We start from the raw sequence: 13,523 nt of genomic DNA, 5'->3' as shown, positions 1-13,523 counted from the left end.
CGGAGGCTGAGGAGCTAAGGAGAAGACGAGAGGCAAGGAGGGGTGCTTGATTTAAGAGGCCATTGTTTTAACAAGTACATTCTGCCTCCCCCTCCTTTCTCCTCATGGCCTCCCCTTCAGATGCCCACACTCCACAGAGTCAAAAGGCGGTGTTTAGCCCCTCTGAACGAAGAGGGGCTGGGCTTGTTTTGACACTTTGTCCTCCTTGGCTTCTGTGAAAAGGGCCCTGCTTCTATGGGCCACTCAAGTTCATTAGGAAGTGCAGCGCTTTCAGTCGCGTCCCCATTCCAGCTCCAGGCCTCAATGGGGCCTCCAAAGCCCCTTTGCTGTTTGTTTAATAAAGACCCTCACCCACCTCCGCAACCGCCACCTCCATTTCCCCCCCTCATCCACCGGTCGGTGCCTGCGGGGTAGGGGCGCATTGACGGAAAACAACAAAGAGCGGCCGGGTAAGTATGAAGATATGCGGCACAGGAGCGAGATGTGGGTGAAACCAAGTGCGCTGCTCAGCCTGCATCATACCAGCGCATCAAGTCGTCGCATGTGTCGGGTTTCAGCTCTCACACTGTCGGGTGACATCACTGAGCGTCAGTATCGAGGGGACAAAAGTGAGAGATGTCACTCTAGAAGGGCAAAGGCACTCTGAGATCATACGAGCCCCAAGGAAGTGTCGGCTGCTTCGGCGCGCGTGACTCTCGGCGTACACGGAGGTAATTACTGTGAGAAAGTAAAAGTGCAAAGACGGTGCACCTCGGCTTTCAGCTCGACAGTTACATGCGGCATGACGTGTCCCAATTTCCGTTAATTCTGCATCAGAGACACAGCGGTCTCGGTTGATCGTGAAATCTGGTCGGCTGTGGAAACAGGCTGCGCTGCTTCATGTTTCTGCACAGGCTCCAAAAATACGACTTCACAGCAGTGTGTATGAGAAGCAACCAAACCAAACCAAACCAAAAACACTCTGGATGGTGCAGGAATTCGTTTTATATCACATTTCCATCCATTTTTGATTTGTGTTTATGCTTTAGAGGGAGCGTGTGCAATGATTTATTCAAATTTTGGACGTAAAACTCATATTTGGCACCAAGTGGATGAAAAATGCATTAATACTTTTCATGTTATTGCATTTCATAATTTCATTGTTCCCCACTCTGCAAGAAAAAATTCAGCAAAAGCGAGAATAAATATGTCTCCTCAGTCATCAAGACGATCATCCCTCTATATATCTGTTCCTTTCTGGAGATTTATCGGTATTTTCTGTAGTGCTAATTAACCATTTTGGTCACAGCAGAGTCAACCACAACTTCTCAGCTGCACTGAGGAGCCTGGATTTATTATATTTTTTTCCAGAATCTGGTTAGAGTTAGAGAGAAACGCTTCCTTTTTTGGCAAATTTATAAATGAGGCATGTGGAAATGAGTGATTTTGATTCAATAATTCAATTTTTAGCCTAGATTTGGATGTTTTCCCCCCAAAACTTATCAAGTCACACATGATTAGTTCAGGAATGGTTGAAAAGTTGAGAATCCAATAATTATTTTATTGAATTTGGCTCTAATAAACGATGTACTTTGGGCAAATTTTCAAAAAATAGCAGCCTTTCGAACCCTCCTTCTGGTTTTGGGGGTTCAGAGGGTTTGCATGCGTGTGTGTATGCTCTTTCCATGGATGCAGATTTTATTTTTTTTTCCATAGGTGCTACAGCATGCCCGATACTGGTTTCAACAGCTAGAGGGACATCAGATATGGAACAGGTGCTTCCCTGCAGTTGTACAATCCCAGGGAGGTGTGGGAGGGGAAAGGCGACACTGATCCGCCATGTGCTGCTCATACTGTATGCAGCGTGATCAAAAAGTCTCCCGAGTCTGTTCAGCTGTTTTAACAGAGCCGGGGCGACATCAGCTGATGCGTAGACAGCAGCTAAACATGAGATCCGGATTTAAAAATGTTAATGAGCTTAATCGCAGGCATCAGCCATTAACAAGTGATCTGATTTATCCTGTTAAAACGTATGAACACTGTTCTGTTAATTAGCTGCAAAATGGGATGCGACGCGAGTTCATTAGCTGTGCACCAAGCTCCCCATTTGTGAGAGTGGATGATAAGATATGAGGTGATCTGAGCTTTGTTTATCTCAAATGCACAGCACGGTATGTAAGGACACTAATTTCACCACCGCTGATCAGATTGTTTGGTCTGGAGACGTTTGAAAAGGACTGATTTGCACCAGGAGTTGGTTTAAATCTCCTCATCTCAAAGCTCATTTATTTCCTGCAAGAATGCCCAAACATGGTTTCTTAATGTATTGCACTGGGGGAGAAAGTCTGCTGAGGGGAGTGTGTGGGGGGTCCTGTTCAAATCATATCACACTCTAATCTTATCTGAAGCTTCAGATGGAAGCCATGAGTGTGTGTTCCTGAACCCATGCCTGAACAGGCTGCTTCGTGCATGCAGGCTTGTTGAGGGAGGCGAGGAACCTTCATTTGGGCACCTTTTGGAGGTAATCTACGAGACAGCTGCAGGCCCCCCATCTGCAGGACCCCCGCCGGTGAACAGAGAGGGTGGGCAGGGGTGGGAGCAATCTGTAAGAGTTTAAGGTGCTGTGCAGGAGGGGAACAGAGATATGATCAGGAGAAGAAAAAAAAAACGTCCCACAGAGAGAATAAAGGCAGCTGTACGAAAAAAAACTTAGAAAACATGTTGCAGAAGAACAGAAAGGATCATGCAGCTCTAAGTTGTGTTCCTAGCATCCACTACACGATGCTACTCTCTTCCCACACTATCCCCCCCGAGCAGCTCAGAGCGTCACCTAAATGTGGCCTTTATTTTTTTCTTTTTTTTTTCTGCGGGAAGCAACAATAGTTTGGAACTTATGGCTCAGAACAGGAGGAGTTAATTAATTATACTGCAGAGGTGGTCTGACAGACTGTTTCTGGCATGAATACAGCTGCTGTGAATCAAAGATCAAGAAGGACGGAGCGAGCTGCAAGCATTTAGGAGCCTGCAGGCAGCCAATGAGTGATACTCCAGAATAGACTGTCATTGCAGTATCTGAGAAGACATGGCATGTACTACTGTAAGGGAAGGCAAGCGTGTGTGTGTGTGTGTTCAACCAGAGTTGGTGGGCTGAAGATGAATCTTGTGGAGAAAAGCACAAACCAGAGTTACAGCTCTGACATCAATTAAGAGCAAAAGGCTGATCTGCCTCCCTACACGCGGCTGTTCGCTCTAGCAGGAGGCATGCATGCACACAAACACACAGATTTTGTCCATGACCTCAGTGTAGTGAATGAGGCCACATCCAGTTAGTAAAGAAGCATGTCTTTCTCTGTCTCTCTCAGCGTTATTTATATCTTGAACTCTCACCCAATCTGCTTTTTGTCTGCGTGGTGGGAGGAGGACAAAGATGTTAACAGCTAGCCGTGCTCACAGATGTGGAAAACGCTGTTCTTTTTGGTTTTTCGCACAGTTTGTTTCTAACCCTAAAAAGACCGAAACCCAATAACTTAGCTGCTCTCTCAATACTTTCCAACATCTCAGCCACGTCTGTTGCACTTTACTAGACGGGTAAACCATCAACAGGCCAAAAAAAAACATGGTTTTTAAAGGGTTTTCCTTAAGCAGAGGGGGACTATAGTTACAGCAAACATTATTCAAACCGCACTTGTTGGGGATGACTTTCAGTAACACAGAGACACTGTAAAAAGTAGAAGTACTGTTCTGAATGAAAACAACTCACCAGTCATTCTGCTTTGGTGCTTTGCTCCATCAACTTTGAAAAGAAAGATGAATGAATGTTGAGTCTAAAGACAAGAATCATGTTTTATATTTTGCATTTAGGTAGAGCGAATGTTGGAAAAGTTCAAGTCGATTTTCCTTAAAATTAAGCTTCACTTGAGAGGAATCTAATTATTTGAGTACATTTACCTGAAATCAGTTCCATTATTAGAACCTGCTAACCTAATTTTGATGACGTTAATTCAATTACGTGTTACCGGTTGAAGCAATTAATAAAGGTTGCTCCAACAATTCTCTTTTTTTAGCACACCGGCACACCGTCAGTGCTCTCCTGGGTAGCCAATGACAACGATGCATGTCAGATTGAGTCATAAACTATGGCAGCATTGAAGGAACATCACCATACTTCCAACTTTTCTAAGAACGTTCTCCATGTAGGTTTGTTCACAACCCAAAACGATGTCACTAAACACTGCCATGAAAACTTCTGCCATCCAAGGAGTTCCAGCACTTCAAAGATTTGAATGATTAACTGCCATCTATTCAAAAATAAAACTTTCAACGGGCCCATTCACTCCACAAGACTGATGGGACACCCTATCCATGAAAAACTGACAAGGGGACAACTGTCCTGCCCTCAAAAATTGTTCAGATGGTTTTGTTGCCGACAGACAAAAAGTCATCTCCAAACCATATGTTTGTGCGTGCGGCGGCCCGCTCCGCAGTTAACCCATTAGACACGCCGAGAAAATATGGTTGCGGCAAATTCCCCCTCGTCCCCTCAGCAAAAGACAGAAACCATGCAGACGCTGGCATCAGACAAATGTCTTCTTTTTTGTCGGCACAGAGGATCCCGTGATGTCTTGGTTACGGAGACAATGCATAAGAATAAGTGGCTTATTTTTCATGCATGGCTGAAACCACATTCGGGGGACGAGGAGAGGCCTTTCATCGCAACAATCCGTCGATGCCGCGATCATTTCACACTAATGTCTTCCTCCGAATTTGCCGGAATTTCATCAACGTCCCCGCGGATTCTTTTTAGCCGAAGTCACAGCGAGCGAGGAGTGAAACCAATGACGAATTAAGTTACTATGGATCCCTACGTGTGCGTGTCCTTCAGAACGTCTTTGTGTCGGTGCCCCCCTCCCCTGGTTGTGCTCAGACAGCGAGTCTCCAGCGCTGCTTATCTTTCTGTCCTCTACAGCAGACCCCCGCTGAGACAGAGAACCAGAGTTTATTACAGTCTCCAATAATCTGCAACCCCCGAGGAACGCAGATTCATACTACATGGCCTAAAAAAAACCCACCAACGTCCCCTTCGATACCAAACCTCCGCGGTGACGTGGCCTCGATTTTGTGTCACAGAAGATTTAAAAGACAGACAGTACAGCGTTTTCAGAGTTACCTGAGGTTCTGAGAAACCTCACTGGTTGGGACTTTTTTTTCTAAACCAATAGGGTTTCATTTCACTGATACCAACAGTTGGATTAATGCTCTAAAGAAAATTGTGTTGTTGGTGTTACCATCACATCACGCTGTCTCTTATGCACCCAGCTGGCCAACTGCTCCACCATTGGGAGCCATTTGGGGGGTTTAGTGCCTTTCTTAACCCCAAGCAGTTCTGGGCGTTTATTGGTCCTGTCGCGTTTTTTACTCACTGTGGGCTCGTTTTTTTTTTTACTTCAATATAAAGTCCTGCATCTCTATGGAAACAGAGCAACCATGGATAGGAGTAGACAGACATGTATTCTGTGTGGTATGGGAAAGTTATCGTGCCATAAATCATGAAAAAAGAAAAGTGGAATTTCTTTGACTATAGATCTTTACAAAAATTGGAATCAACACATAAAACATGTGCCTACAGGTGTTATCAATGGAAAATGGTGGCTCTAGATGGCTAGGTGGCTTTAGATATTTAACTGCTTACATTTTATTTCCATGCTTGTCTCCAATCTGCTCTAAACACTGCCTGCAGTTCAGCTGAAAGAATTTTTCTCACGTGATTGTTGGTCTCAGCTGAGCGAGTTATGACTCCTTGGTTGCAACAAGGAAGGCAGATTTTATTTATTTTTTTACAGAATCTGGTTTATTTTTGAGCTAATTTGTAGAATAACGTTTTGAGCTTAGATTTGGTGAACCTCTCAGACGAAACTGAAAGTCACACAGAGTGAGTTGGAGGTCCAAGGAAAGCTGAAAATGCTCCGATTCTCTCTGTTTGGACCATTTCTGGCACTGACAAATCCTGTAGGATTGGCTTTTCTTTTTAAAAACCCCATGCCTTTCAACCTTTGTCGATGGGTTTTGGGGTTCAGAGGGTAAAAACAGCACCAAGAATACAATTAATTGTGGCCCAATCTACAAGCTAAAGCCATGAGACCAAAAGAGGCAGTATAACTGAAACAGAGTTAGCTCAGAAGGGTCCTTTTTATCTCTCATCTTGGTTTCCTTTTGCTCAAAGATCAAACTGCACTCTAAATTCCATCAAACTTGCATATGTCATTACCATAAACAAACACACCGAAGCCGGCCGTCATCCCTGTAGTGTGTGAAAGCGGCAGCGAAAATATAACAGATTTCAAACTTGGGCACGGCGGCTCATTTCCATTGTTGCGCCGAGGATCATTGCTCTGTGCGCCGAGAGCTGCCGGTGGCTGCTGACTTTGTTTGTTTGCTTGCTCGTGCGCTCTGAAAGCTGACATCTGTGACATATATTAGTGCGGCGAGCATAATTGAAACGGGCCCCGGGGCTGTGGCATCATGTTCTGAAATCAGAAACGACCCCGAAGACGAAAGCCCGCCCCGGGGGTCTCTCTCTCCCTCTCCCTGGTCTCGCAGGGACAGAGTCAGGTGATTTATAGGAAGGTGGAGGAACACGAGGAGAGGAGCTGAGAGGGGGCTCGGAGGTCTGACATTTATCCATATGAGAATGTTGTTGGGGGGGTGGGGGGGCTGGGAATCAAGTAATCATAGGTTACCTCCACTGCTACCTTGGAGGTGCAATTCCATCCCCTCAGCAGAGACACACAAAGCACAGTGGGGGTATCAGGTGGCCCACTCTGCCTTCCCCTGGTGAAAGCCAAAGCCCGGCCGACACCAACCTAACCAGCTAGACCAGCGGAGGGCACACACACATTCATTCAGGCCACAAAAATCACGTCTAACACAGCAGCCCTGGACTCAGATCCATTAATGAAACTTTCAGCCTCCTCCCCTCCTTCGTTGAAAAGCGACAAGGAAAGTGGAAGGTGAATGTGCACAGAAAACAATCAAAGGTTGCCAAGAGTTAAAGACAAAAGAGTCCCGTTTCATAAACCCAAACCGCAGCCACATCCTCCAAATCAACCTTTTCCCTGTCAGGGTAAAAGAAAAGAAAGAAAAAAAAGAAGCAGTGTCGCCTACAGAGCGGAATCGGTACCAAAAACAACTCATGGCAGGCCATAAATCTGTCTGTAGACTGAGTTATTCGGAAATATCAACATTGCAACACCATTAATACCAACACAATTACTCTGAGGGCACTTAATCAAATGCGGTGTTGGAGCTATTTTGCAAGACAAAGTCATAAATTTTTTACGTTCTCTAAAGCTTGCTGGGTACGCGAAAAACCACGCCTGCAGGTTCTGCGAAAAGGCCACGACCGGGAGCCGAGGTCCGGGACGAGGAGGGGGACGTCAGGGGAGTAATCAATCCACCGAGGGGATGCAGGCGGCGGGGAAGGGCACAAAGGGCGGCGGCGGCGGCGGCGGCGAGTTGGACCAAAGAGAGCGGATCCAAGGCCAAAACTCCCCATCTCCCTTTATATGCAACCCACTTCCTCCTGGGTTTTAGTGTAAATCCTACTGTATGCTGGTCGTACTGCTGCGGTTTTCCTCATTTAAAACTTCTGCTAAAATGATTAGCCAAAAGCACAGTTATCATCCGTAGGTCTTTCTACTGTTTGTCATTTTCCCCATTCTGATGCCAGTTTTTGGTGGAAGCAACGCCAAAATAACACCTTTGACATCCGAATTTCATCAATTTAAGGATGTACCAGGACAAAACGGAACCGTGCGACTCCATTTAGTTGACAGCTTTCAGTGTTTTGTGCTCCCAAGGTTCAATTTGCTGATATTATGCTTTCACGATCACCCGAAGGTTAATGTTTTATATCAAAAGTCTACTCGTTTTATTTTTTATAGATAGCAAACACGCTCTTTATTTCATCGGAGGTGAGCCGGCTCTGCTGTAGTACATTGCTGGAAACTAATTTAAGCCATTTATCAAGTAAAAATGTCAAACATTCACCACTTTCAGCATCGCAAATGTGAGAAAGTGCCGCTTTTCTGTGCTTTGTAACAGTTTAAATTGAATGCTTCGGGGTTTTTAGAGTTTTAGTTGGACAAAACAACCAATTTGAAAATATAGCCTTGAGTTGTGGGAAACTGTAATAGACATTTTTATGTTGTAAATAATCAGATTTTTCAGCCCACAGTATTTTACTGTCATCATTCCCTTTCTTTTCTTTTTCTTTGTTTGGCTGCAGCAGCAAAAAAAAAAAACCCAACCACTCAAGGAGGGAGGTTTTTTTTTTTTTTTGGCCGGCTGCCCAGCTGTCAGATTCATACAGAGGAATTGTCTCGGTTTAGTCCTGCTCAGTTCTGTAGCAGAGGGATCATCGTGCGAGTTGTAAATTTCCTCCCGTTCCCAGATTAGATGGGGCTTCTTGTAAAAGATGCTTCGCTGTAAACACAAGCGTGACGTACTGCGCAGCGATGCCTTTCAGCCGCAGGTTCCTCTGAGGCGAATCGATAGCTGATCAGTAAATGAGGAGGGCTCGGCGGGGATCGCAGCGGCGGGCGAAGGGGGTCGCGCTGTCCCAGAGCTCATAATTAAACTGTATAACACACTCTCCAACGCGCCATTAGTCCAGCTCAGCCCATTACCGCGAGGCCACGAGACTCAGCCGAGGAGGCATCTTGACCTCGCACACGTTAGAGACTCTACGCCCGACACAAACACACACACACACACACACACACACACTGTCAGCGTGATGAATTACAACCCTCGGTCATCTACTGTCAGATGGGAAAAGCAGCTGGCCTTCATGATGCCATTTACTGTACACAGCTCAGGAATTATAGCCTTTACCGTTTTTATTCATCTCCCCACGAAGCAATAATGTCCTCCTCGTGCACTTTGCCAATATTTGTGGCCGGCATGACAAACACGTCACGTCTTTGACCCGCTGGAATTTCATTTTCAACCTTTGATTTGACCAATTAATTGCCTCAAAGATATATTTAGCCTTGTCAGATTCTCATGGAGTTTCCCCAACCGCTGGATTGCTGCGGTATGAGATCCTGTCTTTAAGAGTCCTAAAATAATCATTCATTAGTGTCAGTATCACATGACACTTTAAATGCTATTTCAGAGGTTTTCCAACCCCTCCTCCAACACAAATAAACCTCTACGGAGGAGAAATGTTCAATTTCTGGCAGGAAAAGTGATCAAATGTAAAGATCAACCGGCCACAAAAAGACTCACACACATGATGCGTGCAACAGCGGCTCCCGTTCACACACAATAGACCTCGGTGTGTTTAAGACATGATACAGGCCCGGCAGACTTAATTGCTTTATGACAGAACAAGTCCATAATCAAACGAGCCCGGCCCTCCGCCCCAGATAAAGAGGGGAGGCGGGGGAGGACGCCGATAACTACATCTGAAAGGATGAAAGGACCAACTATAAATAGGATGTGGATCATCCAGGGTGGCTTTTGTTTTCGATTGGATATTGACTCTTATCTGGCTGACATTTTGGAGACAGTCTTCTGGTGACATTTAGGGGGACTTGTCGCAATTACAACCGACCTCCTTCCCCAGGTCTGGGCGCACCAATTACGAGATGTAATTTTTGTGCCATCCTGTCAGGTAAATCTTTTCACGACATGTCAGGGAGCACCAACGGCACCCATGTGTGGATGACACTAAACCCAGTGTGTGTCAGAGTGTGTGTGTGTGTGTGTGTGTGTTTGGAAATAGCTTCAGTAGGGTCCTCGCATTCCAGCGGCTGTTCTAACATGTTGTAAATACAAGGTGTTAGAGAAACATAGGAAGGGGGTGGTGGAAACCACTCAGACCTATTACAAGCGCTGCTGGAGGGAGAGGGGGGGACACAGGATGTGAGTTATCACAGATAAACAACCCAGTTCACCTGCTGTCACAGCGCACCCCGCTCATTTTCTTCAATTAAAGAGGAACATAAGTGTCCACCAATCAGAACTCATTTGCATGACAGGGATGTGTCAAATAACTTTCTAGCAGCTTGTACAACAATGCAAAAGCTCAAAAGCTCCATCTCCTGTGTCATGTTCAGCTTTCTACCCCTTTTAAAATCTATTTAATTTAAAAAATAAGTGCTGCATCCACCAGATATCAACTTATTGGCGTGACAGAGGATGTGTGACTGCACAGAACTTTCTACCGGCTCACAAAAGCTCAAAATCCCATCAGAAAACTCCCTCTCACATGTCTGATTTACAGCTTCTATGCATCAAAGACGAGCCACAGATGTTAAAAGAAGCATTCTGGCTGGTTTTTAAGTCTCTTTATTCCCACTTGAAATGAGGGATGGTGGCAATCTGACAGCACAGCTTGCATGTGCGCACCCAAACCTTCATGTAACATCAACACAACACTTCCACAAACTCATACAAGCGCATTTCAAAGCACCACAGTACTATTATGTACCACCTACACACGTCCAGCAGCAGGTAGACAGGATGGGAAGGATGCACAGTGCAAAAAACAACGTGTTAAAAGTTGGAATATAGCATAAAAAAGAAGTTTGCTGTGCAGGACGTGCAGGCTCGCTGTCAAACAACATCCTCCAGACACGCTGGTCGCCACAGTTTCTACTTTAACCACCTAAATGGCGCATTTGACGGAAACTTGGCTGCTGGGTTTGTGAGATCTGATAAGGAGGGAATTTAAAGAGAGGAGAAAAAAAAGCCCAGCTCCTCCAGAAACACGCTCACATGCACTTTCAGGTCCGCGGCGTCGTTCACACGGACATTTTTTTCTTTTCTTTTCTGTTTCTTACCTGGACTGAAAGTTATCAGGGCGCCCCACAGCACCACGGCGGCCAGCTGCATCTTGTAGCCCCGCTTTGCTCTCGCTCTCTGCTCCGGTCTTCCCCCCTTTCTTCCTCTTCTTCTCTGCACAACTAAAATATCAATGGACTTCTTTTTTTCTCTCTCTCTCTCTTTCTCTCTGCAAGAAGACGCTCCGGCTTTCAGCCCAAACCTCAGACCATGACTGACTTTTTCTCCCCCTTTTTTCTCTCTGTCTCCCCGGACCTCCTCCTCCTCCGCCTTCCTCCTCCTGGGTCCGATAACGGCGACAAAACCGGGATTAAAAAGTTAACTCTGAGGGGAACAGCTCGCCTTCGCTCTCCAACATGTTGTGCTGTAGTTCCCGACGCTGGAGACACCAAAAGGAGCTGTGGGCCGTACCACACGCGAGCTCAGGGGGGTGACGACAAAGTCAAACGCTGCATTTCTGAGTAGAAATTGGGGTGAATTAACAAAAACGGCAAATAATTATCACGTGTCTTGCTTAACAGTCAAAATGAAACATCACATGTGCATACATTGTCGCTTCTTTAAGTTTTGTCATTATTATACCTCTATGTACTCCCCTATCCCGAGAAAAATCGCTTCGTCCAAAATCTCTGCTCCCGTTGTGTCATTTGTTAAATTACGTCTATTTAAAAGGCTGCAGAGGCTCAAATCAAACACACTTTGGAGGTTAAAAACAATTTGAACCTCTGTGAAAACTTGTTTTCTGCTTGTTTTTGTTTTTTTCCTCGCAGAGGAAGGGAAGGAAATAAAAAATGTTAAAAAAAGGCTTCTGTGTTGTCAACTTGGAGGTAAATGACAGAGCAGCGGTTTTTACAGTGGGGTGTAATGACCATGAGATGAGGTCATTACACAGTCATTATTCAGCACCACAGATTTACAAAAAAGAGAGAAAAGTCACCGGAGGGGCGTTATGGTTGTATTAAAATGCAGTTAGAATTACAAAAAGTTCCAGTCGGGATGATGTAGTTACACCACAAGTTTATGTATTGAAGTCAAGTCCAAAAAGGAGGAAAAAAAGTCACTATAAAGTCATTATGGTGCAGATTTCAAGGGGGGGATGCAGGGAATTCATCCCCCTCAATGTTTAGAGCTCATGCATTTTCTCTGGCAATAAAAACATAAAAGAAGCAAAAGACTTCTGTGTGTTTTCCTTTATAAACTGATGCAAAAAGCACAATTGGTTGCATAAAAATTCACCAGAATGCAGGAAATGTAATGTTCAAATGAAGTACACCCATGCTACGTTAAATAAATCCATCCATAGGTAGCTATTAGGTAAAATAATGTTGCATGACAATCACTCATTAAGAGTAGAGGTTTGCAATAAGATCATAGAAGCATTTAGTTCACACCAGGAGCTAAACATGAACATCAAAGTGTATGCAGTCATTGTACACTGTAAAAAATGCACATTTTCTAAACAGTTTGTAACAGTAATTATTTGGACCAATTTTTTGTTGTTTTACAGATTTCTTACTTGTTTTTGTTTTGTTTGTTTGTTTTCAATTTTGAGACAATATCTAGAAAGTGTACTGTAGAAAAATGTAGAAAAATGTAGAAAAATTAATAAATAAATAAATAAATAACATTGTTCATATTTTGACTGTAAAAAAGAAAGAAAAAAAACAGGCCAAAACTGTACATACTGTCAACATGAAAAAATTGTATTTCTAAAAATAATGATTTGTTTTTTGTTTTTGTTTTTACAATGTGTGACTGAGCAATTAAAGTTTTACTGTATTTAAATCCACAATAATGCATAATTGTTTTGCAGATATTTTCTATTATCTTTTCTGTTTTTATAGCATTTAAACATTACAGTATTCCACAATTTCTTTAACAGATTTTTTTCTGCCCCACCGTGTTTTTTGGTTTTTTGTTTGTTTGTTTTTATCACTTTATTGAGACACATACATACAACAAACACACATATATTCATGCTTGATGTTTTATTAGAAACAGCAACGTGTGTTCCTAAAACTGGCAAGTTGTACAAGTAAATAAAAAATAAAATAAATAAATGCACTCTCAAGGAGGCTAAGGGTAAGACATAAAATACAAGACAAGTATCACACTCACTGGCGTAGGTCTCAGCAGAAGCAGGGGATTCGTCTCCCTCAGTGATTACATCACATGTACAAGTTGGCCCCATTTAAAACATAAAAGATGGGTTTTATTCTGAAAAACTGACACTCTTGACACTCAGTTTCCTGCAGGACAAACTCCTTGTGTCCCCTCCTAATATTCACACCAAACTTGATTACAATTAACTCAAGTAATCCATTACCCCATTCTAGCAGCATCATGTTCAGTCTACTGTAGTTCGTGCACCGGTACTGAATCACATCCAGATGAGAGAAAAATCGGTGCAGATATTTCTTGTACATATTTATTTGGGGAATAAAGATGTGTTCCAGATTAAGAACCACTGATGGTAAAATAAAAACAGCTTCTCTCCCTCCAGAGAGATTTTACACTGCAAAAAAAATAGTTTTTTAAATTCTATTTTCCCTGTTTTGTTGGGTTACACATGATAAATAGTAAAACCATTAAAAAAAAATAAAAAATTTCATTAATTTGAATATTAACAAAAAACAGGGTAAAACTATAAATAATGTCCACAATGAATTGCTTTTTATTTTATTTTTTTAACAATA

The 13,523-nt window shown here is 43.6% G+C and overlaps 1 protein-coding gene across 1 annotated transcript in view; it reads right to left on the bottom strand.

Moving 5' to 3' along the window:
* The window catches only part of LOC103368060 (low-density lipoprotein receptor-related protein 4-like), a gene marked incomplete at its 3' end in the record, with an annotated part of 74,564 nt that extends 63,386 nt beyond the window's left edge, over positions 1–11,178 (bottom strand). Inside the window, exon 1 of the mRNA XM_008296303.1 lies at positions 10,827–11,178. Within this exon, the coding sequence (XP_008294525.1) occupies positions 10,827–10,878 (52 nt within the window). The remainder of the gene's footprint in view (positions 1–10,826) is intronic.
* Between the last annotated feature and the right edge of the window lie 2,345 nt (positions 11,179–13,523).

The sequence above is a fragment of the Stegastes partitus genome, unplaced genomic scaffold (assembly GCF_000690725.1).
Source record: "Stegastes partitus isolate 25-593 unplaced genomic scaffold, Stegastes_partitus-1.0.2 Scaffold1118, whole genome shotgun sequence".
Taxonomy (NCBI): Eukaryota; Metazoa; Chordata; class Actinopteri; family Pomacentridae; genus Stegastes; species Stegastes partitus.
This window is presented reverse-complemented; position numbering and strand designations above follow the sequence as displayed.